At 38.6% G+C, this 27968-nt stretch overlaps 1 protein-coding gene and 2 long non-coding RNA genes across 3 annotated transcripts; all 3 read right to left on the bottom strand.

Annotated features, from left to right (window-relative positions):
- Window positions 1–455: 455 nt before the first annotated feature.
- On the bottom strand, window positions 456–27478 carry LOC124368380. Its single transcript, XM_046825667.1, has 10 exons — window positions 27342–27478; window positions 25607–25697; window positions 23187–23330; window positions 21448–21553; window positions 19465–19584; window positions 15324–15896; window positions 14900–15177; window positions 6327–6377; window positions 6139–6231; window positions 456–557 (listed from the first exon to the last, which is right to left on the bottom strand). Exons 1-10 carry the CDS (start codon window positions 27476–27478, stop codon window positions 456–458), a joined length of 1695 nt encoding a protein of 564 aa, XP_046681623.1.
- On the bottom strand, window positions 2127–2716 carry LOC124368399. The gene is made up of 2 exons (XR_006922941.1): window positions 2657–2716; window positions 2127–2447 (listed from the first exon to the last, which is right to left on the bottom strand). It is a non-coding gene; the product is annotated as an uncharacterized LOC124368399 (long non-coding RNA).
- Window positions 2876–5250, bottom strand: LOC124368398. The gene is made up of 3 exons (XR_006922940.1): window positions 5156–5250; window positions 3341–5109; window positions 2876–3298 (listed from the first exon to the last, which is right to left on the bottom strand). It is a non-coding gene; the product is annotated as an uncharacterized LOC124368398 (long non-coding RNA).
- Window positions 27479–27968: the final 490 nt, after the last annotated feature.

Raw genomic sequence — 27968 nt, 5'->3', positions numbered from 1 at the left:
ATATTATTTTAATTGAATTTGTAGCTGAACAAATTAAATATAAATTTAAGTAGTAAAAATTCCGTAGCACATGGAAAACATTTATATTTCATACTATACAATCGTGACACACTTATAAATAATATAAAATGTTTATAATATTTACAAACCTTAAAATAAATACTCCTACTTCAGGCTTTCAATTTCATTAGATACAAGATACTTATTACAAGTATAAAATTACTACGATATCTCTTGATTCAAATCATTAATATAAATAAATTATATATGACAATGATGAGTCAGTTGTGTTTTATTGAAGCCACTGTTGAAGAAGTGGCCAAAACAGTTTATCCGAGTGAATATTATGTCGGTATTACTTTAATAACTGTTATGTACCAATTAAACGGATGATCCTGTATTTCTCCTCAAGTAATTGACAAGTAAGGGGAGAGTTAGGCGGAAGGTGTCAGTTGTCATTGCCAGCTCTCGGGGGGGAAGTTGTTAACGTCGGCTTGGTCTTGTACAGGAGTCCCGTCACAAGTGTAGCTGATCCGGATACGCATCTTCAACATCGTCTACAACACAAGAACAAGACACAGGTGATTGGCTAGAAATTACATAGCTCTTTAAAAATAAAACTTGAAATAAATTTATTTACTAAATACAAAGTAAAGAAGGTTCTCTGATGGTTGAGTCAACCTAGAGTAGTATCTTCTGTCTAATGATACTACAATGACTGTCAGAGTATAAGATCGTGACAGATGTCTCCAGATACGGACATCTCAAATGGCACTGAATCGCAGTAATGTTGCTGTTGAGTGCTGCACAGCTAATGACCTAATGACCTTGTTTTTAACGAATCAAAGACCAAGAAATGTTCTTACGCAGTACGAAAGATCGATTGTCAGCATTTCCCAATCTTGACTTTTTAATGCAGTGGAACACTCGGGTGTTGTGGTTGACAGTAGATTATCGTGGACAGATCATGTTGATAAACTGAGTAGTGCCCTCTTTGCAATTAGAAGAGTTAAGCATGACAGCGCAGAGGATGCGGTTGACTGGAGGAACAGCTGCAGGGGTGATTTTAAAGAATTGTAAATAATGACAGTTCCCGACTCCTATCTGCTGGAAGTGATCTGCCTTGCATCCTCACGACAGCTACAGCACCACGGGGAGACTCGCACTACCAGTGCCAGGGACTTTGCTCTGCCAATTAATCACAGTTGTCTTTGCCTATCGTACTTGGCCTTCATACACTGGAGCCAAGTATTTATTGTCCTTCCTGATATCATCAAGAGAGCTGACCCAATCACCTTTCAGAAAAAACTTAAGGCGGGTTGCTTCAACGACCGTTCTACGTCCATAAGTGAATTTCTGGACGTACCGAATTTTGCCATGCAAAGCAAGTTCTGGACTGCAATTATTATTACAATTACATTGTATCAAGTGACACCATTTTCAATCTTGAAGATTGTAAATATAAGATTTTCAAGGGAGGCGTCAGGGAATTAGAATAATAAGAAAGTGTTGAAAAACACGGCTGCAAGCAAATGCTCACATGTCAGTTTGTTTATTGTGTAATTATTGACGCTTTCATGGTCAAAATCAAAAATGTTTTAGCAGTGTACTGAAGTTTGTTGTAGTAGGCCTAAAATTGGCTAAATTATTGCAAAATAAAATATTGTACAGTGACCATTATATTAAATATGGATTCATTTTCATTGTTTATCTACCTCAGTGTTATTTGCAATGTTATTTAGAGTATAAAGCCACACGGCCAAGGCGTTTGAAACTATACTAAAGTTTTCGAATGGAAATGAGAAAGCTGTTGAAGTTGCATCCACCCCTGCAGTTATACAACAAATTTGTATCACAGCATTTGGTATTACTTAGGATGTTAGGACACAGAGCTGGAAGTTTAAGTTTACATGATCCATTCCGGAACAGGCAATCAACATGACATGATATTCTCAAGTACTGACGGAATTTCAATACAGGGGTGTTGAAGATTTTTGGTTGAGTTCTCTTCCTGTTTACCCGCAAGTGGTTTTAGAAGCTGCAAAGTTGTTACTACAATTCTCATCCACACACCTCCGTGAGTCTAGTACAATTCTCATCCACACACCTCCGTGAGTCTAGTACAATTCTCATCCACACACCTCCGTGAGTCTAGTACAATTCTCATCCACACACCTCCGTGAGTCTAGTACAATTCTCATCCACACACCTCCGTGAGTCTAGTACAATTCTCATCCACACACCTCCGTGAGTCTAGTACAATTCTCATCCACACACCTCCGTGAGTCTAGTACAATTCTCATCCACACACCTCCGTGAGTCTAGTACAATTCTCATCCACACACCTCAGTGAGTCTAGTACAATTCTCATCCACACACCTCCGTGAGTCTAGTACAATTCTCATCCACACACCTCCGTGAGTCTAGTACAATTCTCATCCACACACCTCCGTGAGTCTAGTACAATTCTCATCCACACACTCCGTGAGTCTAGTACAATCTCTCATCCACACACCTCCGTGAGTCTAGTACAATTCTCAGTACCAACACCTTCTCAGTGAGTCTAGTACACTGTAGTACAATTCTCATCCACACACCTCCGTGTCTAGTACAATTCTCATCCTCCGTGAGTCTAGTACAATTCTCATCCACACACCTCCGTGAGTCTAGTACAATTCTCATCCACACACCTCCGTGAGTCTAGTACAATTCTCATACACACCATCCGTGAGTCTAGTACAATTCTCATCCACACACCTCCGTGAGTCTAGTACAATTCTCATCCACACACCTCCGTGAGTCTAGTACAATTCTCATCCACACACCGTGAGTCTAGTACAATTCTCATCCACACACCTCCGTGAGTCTAGTACAATTCTCATCCACACACCTCCGTGAGTCTAGTACAATTCTCATCCACACACCTCCGTGAGTCTAGTACAATTCTCATCCACACACCTCCGTGAGTCTAGTACAATTCTCATCCACACACCTCCGTGAGTCTAGTACAATTCTCATCCACACACCTCCGTGAGTCTAGTACAATTCTCATCCACACACCTCCGTGAGTCTAGTACAATTCTCATCCACACACCTCCGTGGGTCTAGTACAATTCTCATCCACACACCTCCGTGAGTCTAGTACAATTCTCATCCACACACCTCCGTGAGTCTAGTACAATTCTCATCCACACACCTCCGTGAGTCTAGTACAATTCTCATCCACACACCTCCGTGAGTCTAGTACAATTCTCATCCACACACCTCCGTGAGTCTAGTACAATTCTCATCCACACACCTCCGTGAGTCTAGTACAATATCTCAATTCTCATCCACACACCTCCGTGAGTCTAGTACAATTCTCATCCACACACCTCCGTGAGTCTAGTACAATTCTCATCCACACACCTCCGTGAGTCTAGTACAATTCTCATCCACACACCTCCGTGAGTCTAGTACAATTCTCATCCACACACCTCCGTGAGTCTAGTACAATTCTCATCCACACACCTCCGTGAGTCTAGTACAATTCTCATCCACACACCTCCGTGAGTCTAGTACAATTCTCATCCACACACCTCCGTGAGTCTAGTACAATTCTCATCCACACACCTCCGTGAGTCTAGTACAATTCTCATCCACACACCTCCGTGAGTCTAGTACAATTCTCATCCACACACCTCCGTGAGTCTAGTACAATTCTCATCCACACACCTCCGTGAGTCTAGTACAATTCTCATCCACACACCTCCGTGAGTCTAGTACAATTCTCATCCACACACCTCCGTGAGTCTAGTACAATTCTCATCCACACACCTCCGTGAGTCTAGTACAATTCTCATCCACACACCTCCGTGAGTCTAGTACAATTCTCATCCACACACCTCCGTGAGTCTAGTACAATTCTCATCCACACACCTCCGTGAGTCTAGTACAATTCTCATCCACACACCTCCGTGAGTCTAGTACAATTCTCATCCACACACCTCCGTGAGTCTAGTACAATTCTCATCCACACACCTCCGTGAGTCTAGTACAATTCTCATCCACACACCTCCGTGAGTCTAGTACAATTCTCATCCACACACCTCCGTGAGTCTAGTACAATTCTCATCCACACACCTCCGTGAGTCTAGTACAATTCTCATCCACACACCTCCGTGAGTCTAGTACAATTCTCATCCACACACCTCCGTGAGTCTAGTACAATTCTCATCCACACACCTCCGTGAGTCTAGTACAATTCTCATCCACACACCTCCGTGAGTCTAGTACAATTCTCATCCCACACACCTCCGTGAGTCTAGTACAATTCTCATCCACACACCTCCGTGAGTCTAGTACAATTCTCATCCACACACCTCCGTGAGTCTAGTACAATTCTCATCCACACACCTCCGTGAGTCTAGTACAATTCTCATCCACACACCTCCGTGAGTCTAGTACAATTCTCATCCACACACCTCCGTGAGTCTAGTACAATTCTCATCCACACACCTCCGTGAGTCTAGTACAATTCTCATCCACACACCTCCGTGAGTCTAGTACAATTCTCATCCACACACCTCCGTGAGTCTAGTACAATTCTCATCCACACACCTCCGTGAGTCTAGTACAATTCTCATCCACACACCTCCGTGAGTCTAGTACAATTCTCATCCACACACCTCCGTGAGTCTAGTACAATTCTCATCCACACACCTCCGTGAGTCTAGTACAATTCTCATCCACACACCTCCGTGAGTCTAGTACAATTCTCATCCACACACCTCCGTGAGTCTAGTACAATTCTCATCCACACACCTCCGTGAGTCTAGTACAATTCTCATCCACACACCTCCGTGAGTCTAGTACAATTCTCATCCACACACCTCCGTGAGTCTAGTACAATTCTCATCCACACACCTCCGTGAGTCTAGTACAATTCTCATCCACACACCTCCGTGAGTCTAGTACAATTCTCATCCACACACCTCCGTGAGTCTAGTACAATTCTCATCCACACACCTCCGTGAGTCTAGTACAATTCTCATCCACACACCTCCGTGAGTCTAGTACAATTCTCATCCACACACCTCCGTGAGTCTAGTACAATTCTCATCCACACACCTCCGTGAGTCTAGTACAATTCTATACAATTCTCATCCACACACACCTCCGTGAGTCTAGTACAATTCTCATCCACACACCTCCGTGAGTCTAGTACAATTCTCATCCACACACCTCCGTGAGTCTAGTACAATTCTCATCCACACACACCACACCGTGAGTCGTGAGTCTAGTACAATTCTCATCCACACACCTCCGTGAGTCTAGTACAATTCTCATCCACACACCTCCGTGAGTCTAGTACAATTCTCATCCATCCACACACCTCCGTGAGTCTAGTACAATTCTCATCCACACACCTCCGTGAGTATAGTACAATTCTCATCCACACACCTCCGTGAGTCTAGTACAATTCTCATCCACACACCTCCGTGAGTCTAGTACAATTCTCATCCACACACCTCCGTGAGTCTAGTACAATTCTCATCCACACACCTCCGTGAGTCTAGTACAATTCTCATCCACACACCTCCGTGAGTCTAGTACAATTCTCATCCACACACCTCCGTGAGTCTAGTACAATTCTCATCCACACACCTCCGTGAGTCTAGTACAATTCTCATCCACACACCTCCGTGAGTCTGGATCTTCAACATTGACTTATCTAATTTCAAAACATCGAGCAAGACTCGACATGGGAAGTTACCTGTGCTTTGTGACTGGTTATAACTGTGACTACAACCAGAACCAATCTTCTCACAAAGTTACAAAGTGATATAATAGTGTCAGTAACTACTTTTGTGGATTTTGTTAAACAAAATTTGTTTAGTAATCTGTTTCATTGATGTCTTAAACAGACTTACTAGTGGGAATAAATGTAGGCAAAGGCTGTATATTCAAAAATGTATTTGAAGTAATATTAAACGTTATGTAAAGTATTTAATTTTAAAACATGCAAGTGTAACCTACACCCTGACCTGCAAGTCTAAATGTTACTACATGTGTTGATCCCATAAGGTGATGCTGAACTCAGCCTTCATAGGACCTAGAGAGTAAGAGTTACTATACTGTAATACATTACAAACTCACCCTGTTGGGGTTGATGACCTTGATAGTCTGAGTTATCTGGCCACCAGGACTGATCACAGTGCCAGATGGTGGTTGCATTTGTAACTGGAATGTCTGCAAACAACACAACATTTAATACTCAAACAAATCTCAATCATCAAGATACTGTTCAGACACTCTGCATATAGTATCTGTACACACTAAAGGACGCCAGGACTGATCACAGTGCCAGATGGTGGTTGCATTTGTAACTGGAATGTCTGCAAACAACACAACATTTAATACTCAAACAAATCTCAATTATCAAGATACTGTTCAGACACTCTGCATATAGTATCTGTACACACTAAAGGACATAAGAGACTGAGGCCAAATAAATGTAGATAAATAAACCAGAAGAGATTGTTAAGACATGAAAAAGACCGTGTGCTCTCGTTATATGTCTCAGTTACAGTGTGTGTTTAAATTTTAATGGCTGAGATTTCCATGAGTGTGATAATTTGTTTAGGTGTTACAGCTATTTATTTTTTTTTTTAATATCAGTTAGTAGCCAAAATGGTACAACTTTAAGAATTGTTGACTTAGTGGCTGGTCTGCAAGTTCGATGTGTAAAAATAAAATTAGTTTACACAACTAATTCCTCCTCTCATTACTTTGGTTTCATCCTTCTTCATGTGATGATTTTCAGACCAGGAATATTCAACAATTTTAGTCTTGTAAACCCTTTTCTTGTATTGTTATTTGTTCTTTAATTCCAACCAATGTTTATTGGGTCATTTGTTTCACACATATATATATATATATATATATATATATATATATATATATATATATATGTATATATATATATATATATATACATATATATATTAATCTCCAATAAGAAATCTTCAATTGTTTAAATTAAACAGTTTCTATATTTCGGCGCCGTCTTCAGGAAATTAAAAATTATAAATAGGGCTATAAGAGCAAAATACAACATAAAACATCAACACGGAAAATGAAAACTAAGAATGAATTATGTAGAATGGTAAACATATGATTTGAATTTATATATTCACTTTGTTGACTAAGTCACCTTAAATTTATTCCATTTGGAAATTTTTATTTAGTGACGAGTTGATGGGCTTGTTCCATGGTTCTAAGACTGTTTGTACTTAAATTTTCTGATATTTTTTTAATTGGTTTCACTGAATATGTTTCTTCAAATGTTTTAAGCCATGTGCCACTACAGGTTGCTCTGTCTTTTTATGTTTATATGCATATCTGTGTCCTGCCATCCCTGTTCTAAGAGAATTTATTGTTGAGCCAATTTAATCTTTAGGGCATAACTTGCACTGAATTTGATAAACAATATTTTTTTACTTCAAATATACTGTATGATTTTTGTGTAGAACTACTTGTAAATGTTTTTGAAGTAGAGCACATGTTGCAAACTAAGCACCTGGGTTTATTGCAAGGATGTGATCCAACTATCACGTTTTCTTGGTCTTTGTGCTTAGGTAATTTTGGATGGACTAAAATATCTTTCAAAACTGATGGTTTTCTAAATCTTATTTTTGGAGTGTATTCGAAAATGTTTTTAGTTGAAGCAGAGCTGTCCAATAAATTGTACACTACTCGAAGTATATTGTTAATTTTATAAAGTTCTGGGTGGTATTTTGTTAAAAGTTTTGGATCATTATTGTCAAATTTAGATTTATTTGTTCCAATTGATAGTGATTTAGTGTTCGGTTTATTGTTTAAAAGTTTGCGTGGATAACCCCTTTTGGAAAATGCTGATAATAAATTATCAATATATTGTTCTAAGTGATATTTTTCACTGCTTAAATTTTGGGCTCTTTTAGCTAAACTTTTGAAATGGCTTTTTTGATATGGGACGGATGACAACTGTTATAACGTAGGTATTTGGAATGTGTTGGTGTTTTTTATATTGATTTTAGTTTTCAACTTCTGATTTTCAATAAAAATATCTATATCAAGGAAAATTACATTTGAATCAGATATTTCCCACGTAAACTTTAAGTTGCAAAAAGTGTTCAGTGATTGTAAAAATTGTTGTAATTGTTCATTACTATATGTCCATATCATGAAGATATCACCAATGTAACGTTCTTAAAATATGGGTTTTTATGGTTGTTTTTCTAGAAATTCATATTCAAGATTGCCCATCACAAGATTAGCATAAGAAGGAGCCATTCTTGTTCCCATGGCTGTCCCTTTTTTGCTGTAGATAAAAGTTACTTTGAAACCTAAAGCAATTCATAGTTAGAATGAAATTTATTAATGTTAAAGAAAATCTGACGAAGATAGTGTATTTTGGATTGTTTGTTTAAGTAGTATCTGACAGAATCAATTCCTTGTTGGTATTCAATATTTGTGTACAATGATTGGACAACGATTGTTACTAATTTAGTATTTTCAGGAAGAGGTTGAGCTACATTTTTCACAAGGTGCAAAAAATCATTACTATTTTTCACGGAAGAAGGAAGATTATCACAATTTTTTTTAAATGGTCATCAACAAATGAAGAAATTCTCTCAGTTGGAGAAGATATTGAAGCTACAATTGGTCTTCCTGGTGGATTTGAAATATTCTTGTGGATTTTTGGCAATATGTAGAATGTTGGTGTTTTTTGAGATTTATTTATTAGTAAATTGATGGAATGATCACTTAAGTTTTCTTGTAAGGCATAGTTCTTTATGTTTTTAGATATTGTTTAACAAAATTCTTCATTAAGATCTCTATTTAAAATTTTATAAGAAGTTGTGTTCCTCTACAGAAAATGAAGAGGAAAGAAGAGATATGACAGAGGAGACAGAAGATGAAGAGGATTTTAGTATGTGCGAATTGGAAAAAGCGGTTAAAGAGATGAAAGAGGGGAAATCTGCGGGAATAGACGAGCTGACGGCTGAGATGATCAAGGCGGCGGGCCCATTGGGAATTCAATGGTTGTACAGAGTGATGAGAGTGATTTGGAAGGAAAAGAAGATACCAGAAGACTGGAAAATGGGAATAATAGTACCGATTTTTAAGAAAGGCAATAAGCAAAAATGCGAGAATTACAGGGGAATAACTTTGTTGTGCCATACACAAAAAATTTATGAAAAAATACTGTTGCAGAAAATTAGACCAGTACTGGAAGAAACAGGAAGAGAGGAGCAATGTGGTTTTAGGAAAGGTAGGTCAACGGTGGATGCTATTTTTGTGATGAGACAAGTGTTAGAAAAGAGGTGGGAATACGGAAAAGATACAATGGTAGCGTTTATAGACCTACAGAAGGCATATGATAAGGTACTGAGAGAAAGGATATGGGAGAGTATGAGAAAGAGAGGATTGCGTGAGGGAATAGTAGAAAGAATAAAGAATCTGTACGGCATATGTAAAAACAGGGTAAGAATTGAAGAAAAATATACAGATACTTTTAAAACAGAGAGAGGAGTAAGGCAGGGAAGCATATTGTCACCTTTCCTTTTCAATATTATAATGGATGAAATTATTCTAGAAGTACAAGGAAACAGAGGAGCAGAAGAACTTAAGACAATAGCATATGCGGATGACATAATGATATGGGAAAATAGGGAAGAAGAGTTAGAACGAGAGTTAAACAAATGGGCAAAAGTGGCGAAGAAATATGGTTTAGAGATGAACATACAAAAATGTAAAGTAATGAAAGTAGAGAGAAGGGATGGAAATAACAAAGACGTGTTAGTTGAAGGAAAAAGACTTGAAAAGGTGAAGGAATTCTGTTATTTAGGAAGTATCATAACAGATAGGGGCACAATAAGAGAAGAGATAGGAAACAGAATATGGAAGAGTGGAAAGTTTTTCAATATGGTAAAGAAGATTGTGTGGAGTTGGAACATTGGGAAAGAATCAAAAGTATTGATGTATAAATCTTATTTCCAACCAATTTTATTATATGGAGCAGAGACGTGGACGTGGACTAAAAATGATTTAAGCAGATTGCAAGCTGCAGAAATGAGATTTTGAGAGGGATAGAGAAGACTACAAGAAGAGATAGAATAAGGAACGAAATAACCAGAGAAAGATTGAAGGTAGTTTCACTGCAAGAGACAATGGAAGGAAGAAGAATACAGTGGATGGGGCATGTGAAGAGGATGGGAGATAATAGAATGCCTAGAATAGCACTGGAGAAGGAGGAAGGAGGAAGAAGACCAAGAGGAAGACCGAGAGGAAGATGGGAGGACCAAGTGTGGAAAGACATAGAGAGAAGGGGACTACAGAAAATACAGGTGGATGAAGAGGAGACCTGGAAGGATAGACTAAAGTGGAGGAGGCTGTGTACGACGACGACCCGTGAGAACGGAAACGTCTGACGATGATGATGATGATGATGATGAAGAAGTTGTGTCACTCAGTTGTCTTTCTGCTTCAGCAATATAATCCTTTATATTCATTATTATAGTCCCATCCCCCTTGTCAGCAGGAAGTATTATTATGTCCTTGTTATTTTTAAAAGAATTTATTTTTTTTGCTACAGTTTTGTTAAATTATTGTTATCTGAAGGTGGCTTAAATTTCAAGAGAGATTTGTGTATCTTCTCATCTGCTTCTTCATTTTTATTGTTATTTAAAAAGTATTAATTTTTCTTAAAAACTAACGCATCAGAAACCAATTTTATATGGTTGAATTTTGGAGTTGGTGCAAAGTTAAGCACTTTGGTAATAAAATCAATTTCATTTTGTTTTAAAGTGCAGTTGGATAAATTAATACAGTTTGTTTTAGTTAAAGTGATATCTTTAGATTAAAAACAATCATCTATGTTCGCAGTTGGTTCTAAGTCATCAAAAAGGGATGAAATATTCAATATAGCATTCTTAATTGAGTCATTTGATGGTAAGGGTTCCATTGAAGAAGCTGGTTTAACCTTAGAGGTGGTATTGTAAATTCTCTGTAGTGGCTGGATGTTTTATGCCAACTGATCGTGTATTTTTTTACTGTATATTACTACCTCAATTAAGGGGACATGGAACTCAATATTTTGATTTTTTTAGGTTTTTATTTTTTTGCAAATTATTATAGTTTGATTTGTTACAAAAAAAATGATACCACTCCCACATTTCTATGACAACTATAACCCTTATAGAAAAATTAAACAAAATATCTTGTCACACTAAGCTTATCACGCTTAGGCCTAACGAGCTACTTGGTGAAGGTAAACTCACCAGCTCATTCTTTACACCAAAGTTTTGTAGACTTTTTATACATACAAAGACTCAACTTATGTTGTGTATTAGTTTTTGTGTGTTGGCTACATTGCCAGAGTTTAGTATTTTGACATCTGCTGTTTGATTATTGTGCTTTCTGCAAATACAGTTAGACTCCAACAGTTTGTTTGTTTCGGTGATTAGTATTTGTGAGCATATTGTATTTTTTCATCTTTATTGTTTAAAATTACTTAGTGAATTTACAATGGGGAGGTCTAGTAGGATATTTAAGAAGAGAAAGTTTACTGGTAATCGGTTTACAAACAGAAAGGCTGCTTCTACAAGTGAGCCTAACCTTAGTTCTAGTCCTAGGCCTAGCACAGTACAAAGTGATTCTGAGCCTTCTGCTCACTCAGCTTCTTTTGTAAAATTAAATATAGAACCTGAAATACCTCAAGATAAGCCTAGCCCTTTCATCAATGTAATAGTTGATTTGGACATCCTGAATGAGAGAATTTGAAATCCTCTGTTTTGTGTAAAAGTTGTGGTGAAGGAAGTGTTTCATTGAAAGAGGTACCGAACAGAAAGAATGGGATGTGCTTCAATGCTCTCATTGTACTGTGACAGATGTGACTGTAAAAATAGTTTTATGACAAGTCCCAAAAGTGAATCAGGTCAGTATGAAATAAACATTAAACTTGTATATGCATTTAGGTCAATTGGAAAAGGTCATGATGACGCACTTATGTTTTGCACTCTGATGGACATTCCAGGACCACCTACTAAGTTTTTAAAGTATAGTAATATAATTGCACCAGCAGTAAAGAAAGCTGCTGGAGGACTGTATGATAACTGCTGTAGAGGAGGTAAAGGAAAAAAACAGAAGCTCTGATCTAAGTGTAGCTGTTGACGGGACATGGCACAAAAGAGGGTTTACGTCATTGAATGGAGTCGTAACCTGTACTTCAATTGAAACAGGCAAGGTCATTGATGTTCATGTCTTATCTAAATATTGCCAAGGCTGTAAGGCAGCTAAAACTGATGTGTTGAAGGAAAAACATGAGCTTTGCTGTGAGCTGAACTAATGAAGGTACTAGTGGAGGCATGGAGGTTGACGGTGCCCGTGCAATATTCAACCGATCCATGATGACAAGAGGTGTAAGATATCTGACTTACTTAGGGGACGGTGACTCTAAGGGCCATGCAGCTGTCAATGAATCAAAGCCTTATGGAGATATAAATATAGAAAAGGCTGAGTGTATAGGACATGTTTCCAAAAGGATGGGGTCGCGACTTCGAAAGCTGTGTAAGACAACGGGAACATTGAGTGATGGTAAAGCACTTGGTGGAAAAGGTAGGCTTACTGGCCCTGAAATAGATACCATTCAGTCCTACTATGGTAATGCCATAAAAAACAACAGGGATGACTTACTTGAAATGAAAAAGGCCATATGGGCAATTTTTCTACCATAAAATGTCAACAGATGCTAACCCTAAGCATACTTTATGCCCCGAAGGAGAACTTTCATTGTGCGGTTTCAACCGAGCAAAAAATAACTAAAGAGCCATATTCCCACAAGCACTCTCTTCCTGAAGTAGTTTTAAATGCCATCAAACCTGTCTTCAATGACTTATCAAACAACACTCTTCTAAGTCGATGCACTTTAGGTCGTACCCCAAAATCCAAACGAGTCATTGAATGGAGTTATATGGAAGCGCCTGCCAAAAACTGTATTTGTAGGTATGACAACCTTAAAAATAGGAGTATATGATGCAGTTATTAGTTTTTAACAAAGGTGCTTTAGGGAAACTAGATGTTTTACAAGCTCTTAAACTAAAATACAGTGATAATTGCAATCTGCGCCTTCATAAAATTGATAGAAAAAGAGTGTATGAAGCTGAAAAGAAAGTTCAGGATTCACAAAAGAGGAAAAGGAAACAAAGGAGGATGGCTAAAAGGAAGATTGAAGAGAAAGATAAGTTCAAGGACTATGAACCAGGAATGTTTTAATGCTGGTAAGTTACAAAAATTTTAAATCTAGTATAAATCACTTACTTTAAACTGCGTTTACTGAAAATTTCATTTTCGCGCACACTTATGCCCGGTTTTCTCAGAAACCGTTCAAGATAGAAGCTTCAAATTTTTGTCACATAATTATAATGCATATTTGTACAAATATACCTATTATTATCTTGGTATCTGTTTTTATTGGAAATATATTAATTAAACATGTTAAAAAATAAATCTTTAAGATGGGTACTTAAAAAAAAAATTTTTTTTTGAGAGGTTTTAAGTTGAGATATTTATTTGAAAATAGGTCTGTTTTGTAAACCAAAAGAGTAGTACAAACTGTGAAAATTTCATAGGTCTTATCTCCAATGGCCTCTGAAAAAAATGGGCATAAAAATAGCAAAATTAGCATTGTCGGTATAGGGTGTACCATGTCCCCTTAATGCTTCAAACTAAGCATATTATACATAATTTTTTTCATAATAAGAACACAGAAAAACATGTTATACAGAAAAACAACTTTTTTTCTTGTCATAAATTTTTGATGCGGCAAAAAGATTAAAAAACTAAAAAAATAAAATTTTATCCTTGGATTCCATTTTGTACTTGACCTGAGTATAAAACCTAATAAAATACGTTATTATTGTAAAGTATGATTCTTCATCTTTCCAAATATACGATTTTTATCACAATCAGATTATATTTACTCCTTCAAAAATAACGTAATGCGAAGCAACGTAATCGGTCCGGAATTCCGGCGCTACCACTTAGACGACGGCCGACCGCACCTTATATCTGGCACTTGCCACTTCTAGAGTTAAAACTTTACCAAAGCTTGTTTTGGGTTCCAATCACGGTTTAATGTTGTTTTTTTCATCCTATTCTTCTAATTTTTTCCGATAACCCAAGCACATAAGGGATTGCCATGGAAGTAAATTTTTCTTTTTCATTATTTACTGACTCAAGATGTCTTCTATTGTTTCTTTTGCACTTATTTATGACTTATTTAAAACTCAATGTATCAGTTTTTTTTAGGGTCCAATACATTCTTTTATTTCTTCTTTTAGTCTAGCTTTGTCTGAGCACAAACCCTCTACTCTTTCAAATATTGCGGCCAAAATGTATGTATTTTATGATAATTACATTAACCACCATTTCTTTCACTGAACACCAACATTCTTAAATCATCATTTATCCTTGAGTTCATCACCAAAGGATTAAACTACTTGTAATTAATGTATTATAATTAGAATCAGCACTTACAGCTGTTATGTATAAAAATTAGTAGGCAATACATTTTTCCTAGATGAAACATAAATTTTACCTTCTATCCAATAATCTCTGATGCAGTAAAATTCAGCATAGTCGATTAGTGAATATCATCAATCAATTCTCAGTTCCAAGTCATTTTAAAGATTCCATATATCATTTTGAGATATAGCTTCTAATATTATTTCTAGCCAATTTGAACCAACACAAAATAAATAAATAGTAATATTTTATTATAAATAAATAAAAATAATTTAGCCCGAAAAATTATATGTTTTTCTACCTATCTTTAAAGATAGCTTTAGCTGTACATCAGTTGTAATGACTGTACCTTGGGTACAGCTGCCTGGAAGAGAAACTCAGTGAACGGAGACTGAGCGTAGTTGTTGGCTGCGACCTGGATCACAGTCGTGGAGGGGGTCTCCCCTAGCCTCTCCAGAGTAAACAGTAACCGCAGACCGTTCTTCTCATAAGCTACCAGCTCAGACACTGCAACAACAGGATGAAATAGAGTACAATGGATCACAGTCGTGGAGGGGGTCTCCCCTAGCCTCTCCAGAGTAAACAGTAACCGCAGGCCGTTCTTCTCATAAGCTACCAGCTCAGACACTGCAACAACAGGATGAAATAGAGTACAATGGATCACAGTCGTGGAGGGGGTCTCCCCTAGCCTCTCCAGAGTAAACAGTAACCGCAGACCGTTCTTCTCATAAGCTACCAGCTCAGACACTGCAACAACAGGATGAAATAGATACAATGGATCACAGTCGTGGAGGGGGTCTCCCCTAGCCTCTCCAGAGTAAACAGTAACCGCAGACCGTTCTTCTCATAAGCTACCAGCTCAGACACTGCAACAACAGGATGAAATAGAGTACAATGGATCACAGTCGTGGAGGGGGTCTCCCCTAGCCTCTCCAGAGTAAACAGTAACCGCAGGCCGTTCTTCTCATAAGCTACCAGCTCAGACACTGCAACAACAGGATGAAATAGAGTACAATGGATCACAGTCGTGGAGGGGGTCTCCCCTAGCCTCTCCAGAGTAAACAGTAACCGCAGGCCGTTCTTCTCATAAGCTACCAGCTCAGACACTGCAACAACAGGATGAAATAGAGTACAATGGATCACAGTCGTGGAGGGGGTCTCCCCTAGCCTCTCCAGAGTAAACAGTAACCGCAGGCCGTTCTTCTCATAAGCTACCAGCTCAGACACTGCAACAACAGGATGAAATAGAGTACAATGGATCACAGTCGTGGAGGGGGTCTCCCCTAGCCTCTCCAGAGTAAACAGTAACCGCAGGCCGTTCTTCTCATAAGCTACCAGCTCAGACACTGCAACAACAGGATGAAATAGAGTACAATGGATCACAGTCGTGGAGGGGGTCTCCCCTAGCCTCTCCAGAGTAAACAGTAACCGCAGACCGTTCTTCTCATAAGCTACCAGCTCAGACACTGCAACAACAGGATGAAATAGAGTACAATGGATCACAGTCGTGGAGGGGGTCTCCCCTAGCCTCTCCAGAGTAAACAGTAACCGCAGACCGTTCTTCTCATAAGCTACCAGCTCAGACACTGCAACAACAGGATGAAATAGAGTACAATGGATCACAGTCGTGGAGGGGGTCTCCCCTAGCCTCTCCAGAGTAAACAGTAACCGCAGACCGTTCTTCTCATAAGCTACCAGCTCAGACACTGCAACAACAGGATGAAATAGAGTACAATGGATCACAGTCGTGGAGGGGGTCTCCCCTAGCCTCTCCAGAGTAAACAGTAACCGCAGACCGTTCTTCTCATAAGCTACCAGCTCAGACACTGCAACAACAGGATGAAATAGAGTACAATGGATCACAGTCGTGGAGGGGGTCTCCCCTAGCCTCTCCAGAGTAAACAGTAACCGCAGACCGTTCTTCTCATAAGCTACCAGCTCAGACACTGCAACAACAGGATGAAATAGAGTACAATGGATCACAGTCGTGGAGGGGGTCTCCCCTAGCCTCTCCAGAGTAAACAGTAACCGCAGACCGTTCTTCTCATAAGCTACCAGCTCAGACACTGCAACAACAGGATGAAATAGAGTACAATGGATCACAGTCGTGGAGGGGGTCTCCCCTAGCCTCTCCAGAGTAAACAGTAACCGCAGACCGTTCTTCTCATAAGCTACCAGCTCAGACACTGCAACAACAGGATGAAATAGAGTACAATGGATCACAGTCGTGGAGGGGGTCTCCCCTAGCCTCTCCAGAGTAAACAGTAACCGCAGACCGTTCTTCTCATAAGCTACCAGCTCAGACACTGCAACAACAGGATGAAATAGAGTACAATGGATCACAGTCGTGGAGGGGTCTCCCCTAGCCTCTCCAGAGTAAACAGTAACCGCAGACCGTTCTTCTCATAAGCTACCAGCTCAGACACTGCAACAACAGGATGAAATAGAGAGTTCAATGGATCACAGTCGTGGAGGGGGTCTCCCCTAGCCTCTCCAGAGTAAACAGTAACCGCAGACCGTTCTTCTCATAAGCTACCAGCTCAGACACTGCAACAACAGGATGAAATAGAGTTCAATGGATCACAGTCGTGGAGGGGGTCTCCCCTAGCCTCTCCAGAGTAAACAGTAACCGCAGACCGTTCTTCTCATAAGCTACCAGCTCAGACACTGCAACAACAGGATGAAATAGAGTACAATGGATCACAGTCGTGGAGGGGGTCTCCCCTAGCCTCTCCAGAGTAAACAGTAACCGCAGACCGTTCTTCTCATAAGCTACCAGCTCAGACACTGCAACAACAGGATGAAATAGAGTACAATGGATCACAGTCGTGGAGGGGGTCTCCCCTAGCCTCTCCAGAGTAAACAGTAACCGCAGACCGTTCTTCTCATAAGCTACCAGCTCAGACACTGCAACAACAGGATGAAATAGAGAGTTCAATGGATCACAGTCGTGGAGGGGGTCTCCCCTAGCCTCTCCAGAGTAAACAGTAACCGCAGACCGTTCTTCTCATAAGCTACCAGCTCAGACACTGCAACAACAGGATGAAATAGAGAGTTCAATGGATCACAGTCGTGGAGGGGGTCTCCCCTAGCCTCTCCAGAGTAAACAGTAACCGCAGACCGTTCTTCTCATAAGCTACCAGCTCAGACACTGCAACAACAGGATGAAATAGAGAGTACAATGGATCACAGTCGTGGAGGGGGTCTCCCCTAGCCTCTCCAGAGTAAACAGTAACCGCAGACCGTTCTTCTCATAAGCTACCAGCTCAGACACTGCAACAACAGGATGAAATAGAGTACAATGGATCACAGTGGGGGGGGGGTCTCCCCTAGCCTCTCCAGAGTAGAGTAAACAGTAACCGCAGACCGTTCTTCTCATAAGCTACCAGCTCAGACACTGCAACAACAGGATGAAATAGAGTACAATGGATCACAGTCGTGGAGGGGGTCTCCCCTAGCCTCTCCAGAGTAAACAGTAACCGCAGACCGTTCTTCTCATAAGCTACCAGCTCAGACACTGCAACAACAGGATGAAATAGAGTACAATGGATCACAGTCGTAGAGGGGGTCTCCCCTAGCCTCTCCAGAGTAAACAGTAACCGCAGACCGTTCTTCTCATAAGCTACCAGCTCAGACACTGCAACAACAGGATGAAATAGAGTACAATAGATCACAGTCGTGGAGGGGGTCTCCCCTAGCCTCTCCAGAGTAAACAGTAACCGCAGACCGTTCTTCTCATAAGCTACCAGCTCAGACACTGCAACAACAGGATGAAATAGAGTACAATGGATCACAGTCGTGGAGGGGGTCTCCCCTAGCCTCTCCAGAGTAAACAGTAACCGCAGACCGTTCTTCTCATAAGCTACCAGCTCAGACACTGCAACAACAGGATGAAATAGAGTACAATGGATCACAGTCGTGGAGGGGGTCTCCCCTAGCCTCTCCAGAGTAAACAGTAACCGCAGACCGTTCTTCTCATAAGCTACCAGCTCAGACACTGCAACAACAGGATGAAATAGAGTACAATGGATCACAGTCGTGGAGGGGGTCTCCCCTAGCCTCTCCAGAGTAAACAGTAACCGCAGACCGTTCTTCTCATAAGCTACCAGCTCAGACACTGCAACAACAGGATGAAATAGAGTACAATGGATCACAGTCGTGGAGGGGGTCTCCCCTAGCCTCTCCAGAGTAAACAGTAACCGCAGACCGTTCTTCTCATAAGCTACCAGCTCAGACACTGCAACAACAGGATGAAATATAGTTCGATGGACTACAGTTTTTAAAGCTTAATACCGAAAAAATTAAAAAGATTATGAACGTGTATAAAGAATTTCTGCTCAATCTAATTTAAAAAATGTTGACACATAAAACATAAGAATCAGTTAAGAAATATTATAGATGTAAGCTTTTAACTGTTGTAATGCACAGCAAATTTTTCATAATTTAGGCCTACATGTTTATGGCATCGTTAATAATGCATTTTAAACTGTTAAAAAGTTATATCTACATTCATTGCAAATCCATTTTTCAGTTTTATGTGTCTAAATGTTTTTAATTAGACTGAGCAACTTTTATTATTCTTAAACAAATTTCAAAATCTTTTTAGTTTGTACAGTATTAAGCTTTAAAAGTTTCAACCGGCCGCCATCTTGAAACCTGATAAAACATAATATTAATTTTTCTCTTGATTAAAAATGCAGGAAACACAATGGAGCCAAATTTTAGTTTTCTATATTTAATGTTTAATAAAAAATTAAAATTAAAAAACATACAGACAGATAGTAAGCAAAAAGAAACAGATGAAAAGAATTGGTTGCACATAGTTTTTAGCTGCTCTTGGTCTATGATACAGTATAATACAGTAAAGTTTGTGTAGAGAGTTTTGTTACACCCTGTATATGACTGGACAGTTACCTGTGGACGGTGTGGTGTCCAGTAGGGTAGAGTCCAGGAGTATGTTGTTGTTGTTGTTGTTAGGTAGGCCGTTGCTGTTGCTGTTAGTTGAAGGAATCGTGGTACCGATGTCCAGACCTCCTGCCAGCAAACAAACACTTCTATACCTTGTTAATCCATCAAATAGTACAACTATGACTTACCCAGCCTGATAAGTTAACCCTTTTTTAACCCATTGCGGATCGTATTGTCTTGGCGCGCGGGCACGAATTAATTTACGGTCAGCGGCCGCACGAACAGCAATGGTGCGCCACATTGTATCGCTCGCTATTGTATACTAGAAAATTCAGCTGTGAAGGTATTCGTTCAAATGAAACAAGGACCTGCTGGGGTATCCGTGATGTTGGAACGATAACACGCGAGCAAGGTTCCGGGGTGGCAGGGATGATGTCTGAATCATAGTCTAAATAAAGCGGCTTAGGCGAAGCGATTACAACATCTGAGCCATTGTCTAGACTAAACCCACCAACATGTACGTCTGCATCGATTATTTGTGTCACTAACCTCAAAAGTATTATAATAACAACTTAGGAAAACACCCGATCAGAAGCACTAAAAAGCAGAGAGTAAACTCATATGAATGATTTTTCAACTTCGACATACAACTGCGATCTGTAGGATATTTATAAAAAGTTTTGAAAACTCTAAACGTAGACCGTTGTTAAACACTCTTAGTTGACAAGTGAAGACGATCGCCCGATCTATCAGACATTAATAGAACTATTTGGAGGGAAATTTAAAAGCAGACCGCTTTTGCGACCTGAGCTCGTCATCGTGCCGTTAGGCCCGGCCGCCGCGTGACGAGCCCAGCTCGTCAGTGATCCGCAATGGGTTAAAGTTTTGGATGTAATAAAGATGTATAAAACCCAGAGGCATTCAAATATTTAACAAAATACTGACATTGTACTGCTTACCAAACTTGTGTAGGGCTAACTACAAAAGCATAGTGATGGATGCTGGTGTAGATAAACCACCCTCACAATGCAGTCGGAGTTTACACAAATTGTATCAATAACCAAAAACAAAAATGTCAGTGTTGGTTGTGAGTGATTCACACACAACACCATCACTCATCGCTTCTGGAGTGTCAGGATATTGTGGAGGGTAAGGTTAGGAGTAGGAGCCGCCTCCCTAATTACTTACAGACCATGAATATCACATCCACAAACTATGTAAAACAACGATAAATGCAACAATAAAATAGAACAATAATAATCTTATTTATTTGTCACAAACATTATTGACAGTGTCACTTTGTACAGCTTATTGACACAGCCAAGTAAGTCATTAAGTACATAAAAAGAACCAAAATGAATATAGACACAAAAGTTTATCAACAACTGATTAGTGATTGAAAATTCATATTTTTGGAGTTGAAGAATTCATTTAAACTATAAAATGGCTGCAACAACCAGGAATATAACTTATTTTTTTAAATATCAAAAGGATATGAGCAGATATTTTGCTCCAAAGAGTTATAAACTCTTAAAGACACTACAATATGACTTATTATAGTTTTGCTTAAACGAAAGAGTCTAATTTCACCATTTTTTTGACTACAAGTGTTGTGTTCTTGAATTTTGTGTAGGAAAAAAAATATATAATATATAAAGATGTATACATTTGGAAAAGTCTGAAATGAGGTTTAGAATGCTCTCTGGAGCCAAACTTTTTAAGGGACTTAATTAATTACACAAATCTTTCTGAAATGTTGGTATATAAAAACTAATTGAAAAAAGCAAAATATTTGGCACTATAAAAAAAAAACAAACTTGGTTGTATGATTTAGAAATTATGACTGTTAACATTCACTTGTTACTGTATGGTTACCAGAACATTTCTTTAGCTATTGTAAGAGATGTAAAACAACGTGAAACTTGTTTTTTAGGTCTTTGTTGGAAATAATCAAGGTTCCTGGTTAATGATCTCTGCTCTACTATTTACCCAGTAGATCCAAGAGGTCCTGGTTGTCTGTAGACTTGCTGGTCTCCACAGGTCTCACGATGTCACCCTCACCGGTGTCTCCACCGAGCAACACCAACAGAGCGTTCTACAACACAGGAGCAAATGTGTTTATACAGCCCCCTTATAAGTAATTATCCATTATTTGTTTGCCAACATTTGAAACATTATTGAATAAATTATTAATTCATGCAAAGTTAGTCTACCGGATGTCTTAAAAGACCCACCCCATCCTCCAACCCCCCTCCCTCCTATTAACTTTCTTATGAATAGAGATGGAGTTATTTACTTTGAGGGATGTCTATAAACCAGTTACTGTGTCATAGTGGACTGAAATGTGTCTCACATACTAACTGGTTACAAATAAGAGATGATATGGCAAAACCAGCTGTTGGTATTCCCAGGACTTCCTAATTAAATGGGCTTTGGTCCAACAAACCAAAACCTAATAAATGCTATGTTTATCATGATTGCTGATTCTTGTAATAACATTTTTATGATTTTGTGTTCTGAGTTCTCAAAATAACTAGTGAGTGTCTGCCTTACAATGACTTTAAACTGTATGGGTTTTATAGAAAAATTCAAACTTTAATTGGCCACCAAAGTTGATAGAGTAACATTAGAGACCTCTAGTTACTATACCTGCGCCATTGTTCTTTTTTTACAATACATTTAGAATGAGGTGTCACTTGCTAGGGTTTCTATTTAAACATTTTGACTTATCCCATTTTGGGGGGAGGGAGGAGTCTAAAATTTTAAAACATCGAAATACCTCAGTTGGTCATATAAACATTCCCCAAAGTAAATTACTCCATCTCTATTCATAAGAAAGTTAATAGAGGGGGAGGGGTGGTACTTTTAAGACACCCATTATAATGGCTTAACCCTTCCCACGCGGAATTTATCTTTCAATTTTGACTCATAACGCGTAATTAACTTTAAAATTTTCTTTACATTTTACCAACTCTAATTTTTTTTTAGTTAGTGGTGGCTATTAGGAATAAAAAATAATACAGTATCACAAAATAATCAGACCCCTATATTTTTTAACAAATTTTACACAAAATTGAAAAAACAACCTCTTTACTTGAGTTTCTAAAAATATTTTCAATAAGGTAAAATTAATTTTTTTACAAAAAACTAATGCTAAATAAATAATACTAAATACAACAGGAACACGAACAGTAAATAAGGAAATATGGCAAAACAGCGCGTTAAACACTAAAATATGCTGTGCCGGGATATATCCCGTTTACCGCGTAATGGTTCGCCGCAGACTGAGGCTAAATCACGCCCAGAGGGACAAAGCCACGCCCTCCCACCTCTGCGACGCGCCAATGAGGTTCAAACTGTATCATCTGCTTTTTGGAACAAGTATTCAACACTCCTTTGAACTCTAGCGGATTCCACGGCAACTACAATTTATTAAATAACACAAAATAGACTTTGAAGGATATATCCGTTTACCGCGTTTCGATCAAAATCAGGCCTAACGGATATATCGGTTTGCCACGTGGGAAGGGTTAATATATGGATCTATATGCTAGATATTTTTGTTACAAAAACAACTCATTTATAAGCCTAATTAATTATTACTATCAGAAATAGAATATATAAATTGTTATTATGACATAACAATTCCTGGCAGATATGCAATTGCTCAGAAATTGTAGTTCTTTAAGTAAGATGTAGTACACACAAAGTTGTGACAATTGTCTCACCGAGTCCTGCGCCTGCGTGTCAGGAGGCTGAGTGGTGTCCGGCAGCACCTCCCCCTCCATCTCCCCGTTGGTCTCGGAGGTGTGAGTCCGGGACACCTCCATGGCAGGCATCCGCTCCAGCAGTGGCCGACGCAGGTGATTGTACTGCACACACAATATATATAAATTATCAAATCAAGGCTTCTCAGCTAACAGCATGTCTGTTGTGGAACAGACCAGAGATTTTAGGGTTTATTCTTACAGTCAATAACTCTGATCCTGGTAAATACAGATTGAAAGAAACCCCCTAACATCAAACAAGCATTGAGGCATCTGGTCAAAACTACTGTCGACTCTAGACTAGTTCCTATTGATAATTTAAGTACCAACTTTAATCCCAACATTTGCAATACAACAATGTAATCTCCAGTGTAATTCTGTAATTCACCATCTGGCATCAAACTATTGCAGCTGTAGAACTACTGCCTTGAATAGTCTGTGACGAGAGCCATTCTTTTTTTTTATATTTTTTTGTTTAGGAGATACTTATTCTGTCCGTCCTCAGGAGCCACTGGACTGTGCTAGGATCTTCTAACACAGAATAAGGGGGAGAGTCCATACAGTACAGGATCAATGCTACTGATCACAGTCACAGGTAGGATATGAACCTGCGTTACCTCTAACTCAGATCCAACATCATAGACTGCTCACCTTATTCTATTCCTATTTTTTTATCATTTCTCTCTCTTTCTCATTATTTAGACACAACGTTTTTCACCCGACCTGTTTTTAATGCAGGAAAACAAAAATGGATGGGTAAACTAAAGTATGTTCAGTTATAAAACTTACTAGTAATTACTATTCAAAACTTTATTTAAAACTAAACACATTTTCAAATATTAATATCTGACTGAAGATAATTATAGTACAAGGCATGTTTTTTAACCCATTGAGAAAAATGTATTGAGGCCTCTACAGGATAGCTTGTATGTCTTCCTCAATGGTTAAGTTAGTACCATTTTGAAATTCCGCCACTGTGGTCAGTGTCCTGCATTTGCCACAGATACAATTATGGCAAAATTCGATTGTTTTTATATCTGTTAATAGATATGTAATGCCCACATCAATTGAGAATCCCACAGACTGTGAAGTACGTACTGTTATTTGTTTTCTTGGCGCTAAAGGCATGAAAGCAGTTCAAATTCACTGTCAGAACAGTGAAGTGTAAGGCCAAAACATTATGAGTGTTGGAATAGCATTCAAATGGGTAAGAGCTTTAAAAGATGTCTAAAATAAATCTTCATGATGAGAAAAGGAGTAGACGATCCTTAATGATAACCAACGATTGGATGCAGAAAGTGAATAATAAAGTGAAAATGAACAAAACAGTTAACAATTTTTTCTTTATCAGAAAAATTTCTTCAAGTTTCAAGAAGTGTTCTCTATGACATTTTTATTGAGAAACTTGTTTTGCTGTATAGTACTGTCCATCCAGATGCAGCAAACGAACACAAGATCTCATCACAGCATTCAGGTAGCAATCTTCTACAAAAACAGTACATAAAAGGTTGTTTTTAAATATGTAAAATATAGATAAAAGTGTGGGCTTTTATATACAAAAAATTTGGTTAAAAATGTGAGTTTATACTTGCAGTACTTTGCCAAACGGTTGGGTGAACTCAACGCCTCTCTGTTGAATTCCAAGTGGACACGGCTTCCAAAATTTAAGTTAAATATTACGAGTTTATACTTTCTTTGCCAAACAGTTGGGTGAACTCAACCCCTCTCTGTTGTAATTTCAAGTGGACACGGCTTCCAAAAATTAAAGTTAAATATTACGAGTTTATACTTTCTTTGCCAAACAGTTGGGTGAACTCAACCCCTCTCTGTTGTAATTTCAAGTGGACACGGCTTCCAAAATTAAAGTTAAATATTACGAGTTTATACTTACTTTGCCAAACAGTTGGGTGAACTCAACCCCTCTCTGTTGTAATTTCAAGTGGACACGGCTTCCAAAATTTAAGTTAAATATTACGAGTTTATACTTTCTTTGCCAAACAGTTGGGTGAACTCAACCCCTCTCTGCTGTAATTTCAAGTGGACACGGCTTCCAAAATTAAAGTTAAATATTACGAGTTTATACTTACTTTGCCAAACAGTTGGGTGAACTCAACCCCTCTCTGTTGTAATTTCAAGTGGACACGGCTTCCAAAATTAAAGTTAAATATTACGAGTTTATACTTTCTTTGCCAAACAGTTGGGTGAACTCAACCCCTCTCTGTTGTAATTTCAAGTGGACACGGCTTCCAAAATTAAAGTTAAATATTACGAGTTTATACTTACTTTGCCAAACAGTTGGGTGAACTCAACCCCTCTCTGTTGTAATTCCAAGTGGACACGTCTTCCAAAATTAAAGTTAAATATTACGAGTTTATACTTACTTTGCCAAACAGTTGGGTGAACTCAACCCCTCTCTGTTGTAGTTCCATGTGGACATGGCTTCCAAAAGCTTCCACCACCTCTTGAATTTTACTGTCAACAAAAATACTAAATGTGAAATTGAACACACAATCCTTCTGTCAGTGTTTAATGGATAAATGTATCTATTTAAAGCTTAGAGCTAATTTTTTCAAGGTGTCTGTGGTAGTTTTATATTTCAAACTAAATGTTAACACCAGTTTGTTTTATATCCAAAGAACCCAAAGTGATACAAGTGGTAAGCGTGAGAGTGGTGACTTAAAAGTTTAATGTTTGTATTGCTGTACATACAGAGCAACAATACAAACATGGTGTGTTTTGTGTTTTTTTTCTTAACACTGGCTACGCCATACGTGAGTGACAGGACAGTGCCACTGATCTGCCGCCAATTAGACATTCAAACTTTTCTCCTGCCGCTCAGCCCTCAGCTCATTCTGTCGGACCCAGATGCCTCCTTCTTGGCTTTACTTGTTGTCACAAACCCATTATTTTCTTCTCAAAAAGGTGTATTACCAATTCTGTTAAAAATTAAACTGACATCCTGGTGTACTCAAAAAACCGGGATGCATCTCTTATCAAACTGTCAAACAGATGGTAATATTCACCATATCAAACTCTAAGCCTATCTACAGAATTAACACTGTATATTTTAGGCCTCACACTGTATATTTTAGGCCTCCACAATCTATGTCACAAAGGTCTTTACAAAATGCTTTTCTCACTCAAGTGCAAGAGTTGGAAAACTTTGTTTAAAGACCTATTTTTGTGAGTGAATAAAACTTAAACTCTGTTTGTTTCGCTACCACTACTGCTTTGACAGTTACAAAACAATAAAATGTATACATTAAGTTATACAATTATCTAAAAACTACACCAACACAAACAACAACCTGACAACTGTATTGAAACCTTAAAGTGCTAATATTACAGTCCATGTAGTCATTTATGGAATAAAAAAGATTGATTTTAAAGCCACTTTCCATGGTAACTTTGAATTTCCTTAATATAACACCCCATGATTTTCTGGTTATTTATTAAAAACTTTTATTCTTAAACCCTTTGATGTGATTTGACATTGTATGGACATGGCACCTCACTCTGTGGTTTGACGTTCATATGACGCAAGCGATCAGTCTATCATGTGGTTCCACGGTCAAATTCCAAACTATTTCGACCAAGTAATAATGTGAGAACGTTGTGGAAGAACATGTGTTGCTGTTCGTTTTCTTCTCGTTATCTCATTTGTCTAATTATTTACAATATTCAACAGGCTGTTGTCGTCAGCTTACTGCAGTAATGGCATTGTGAGTAAACAAAGCGGCGTGACTCGTTTACTGGGACGTTTTTGCTTGTGTTTTAACATTGGCTGGTTTAGTTATTTGATAGAAGTGTTTGTGATTGTAAATATGTTGATTTTAGTAGTGTAATTAGTTTATTCAATAGTCAATAGTCAAAAGTTCTTTATTTACATCAGCATAAAGAAGTGTAATGGCGTCAAAATTTACAATGAATTAAAATCCAGGTCTCTTGCTTTACAATGTACTGTTTACAGTCAAAAAATTGTGTCATGGTGTAAAAGGGTCTCTCCATGAGCCAGTCTTAAAGGCTTTTCTTCAACTCATTCCCTCCAAGATTTTTCAGGTTGAGAGGTAGGGTGTTGAAGATTTTTCTTCCCATGTAGGATGGTTCCTGCTGTACCGTGTAGTATGGTGTCCAGGAAGGAGGTAGTCAGTTGCTCTCCGGGTGTTGTGGGAGTGAGTATCCTTAGCTCTTGGTAACTCCATTTCAACTGTCTGGACAACTACAGAGTAGATGTACAGTGCTATGACAGTCATGAGTTTTTTAAAGTCTTAAAAGCTTCTCTGCAGCTATTCAAGTGGTCCCAGATCTGCCAGTGTCCTTATTGCCTTTTTTTTGGGAGGAGTAAGATCTTGCTAAGATTATGGGCAGATGTTCCTCCCCATACTGATATACCATACCTTATATGGGATTCAAAAACAGCATGGTAAGTTGTCTTTGCCGCTTGCAGTCCTCCTATCCACTTAATTCTTCTTACTGCGTAGATTCCAGATCCAAGCTTTTTTGTCAAACTGTTAATATGATCAGTCCAGGTAAGATCGCCATCAATCACTATGCCTAATAGTTTTGATTGTTTTTCTATTGTGATGTTTTTCGACGTTAGGCACTTGATCTTGTCTTCCGCTAAAATTAATTTGGGTGGTCTTTGTTGGGTTAATTGCCAGGGTCATTTTTCAGGCAGTACTGCAGAGTTTTGTTTGTTGATGTGACAATGTCTGCATGCAGGCCCAGTGTGGAGTCATTTTT

Source organism: Homalodisca vitripennis, chromosome 8 (assembly GCF_021130785.1).
Source record: "Homalodisca vitripennis isolate AUS2020 chromosome 8, UT_GWSS_2.1, whole genome shotgun sequence".
Classification (NCBI taxonomy): domain Eukaryota; kingdom Metazoa; phylum Arthropoda; class Insecta; order Hemiptera; family Cicadellidae; genus Homalodisca; species Homalodisca vitripennis.
This window is presented reverse-complemented; position numbering and strand designations above follow the sequence as displayed.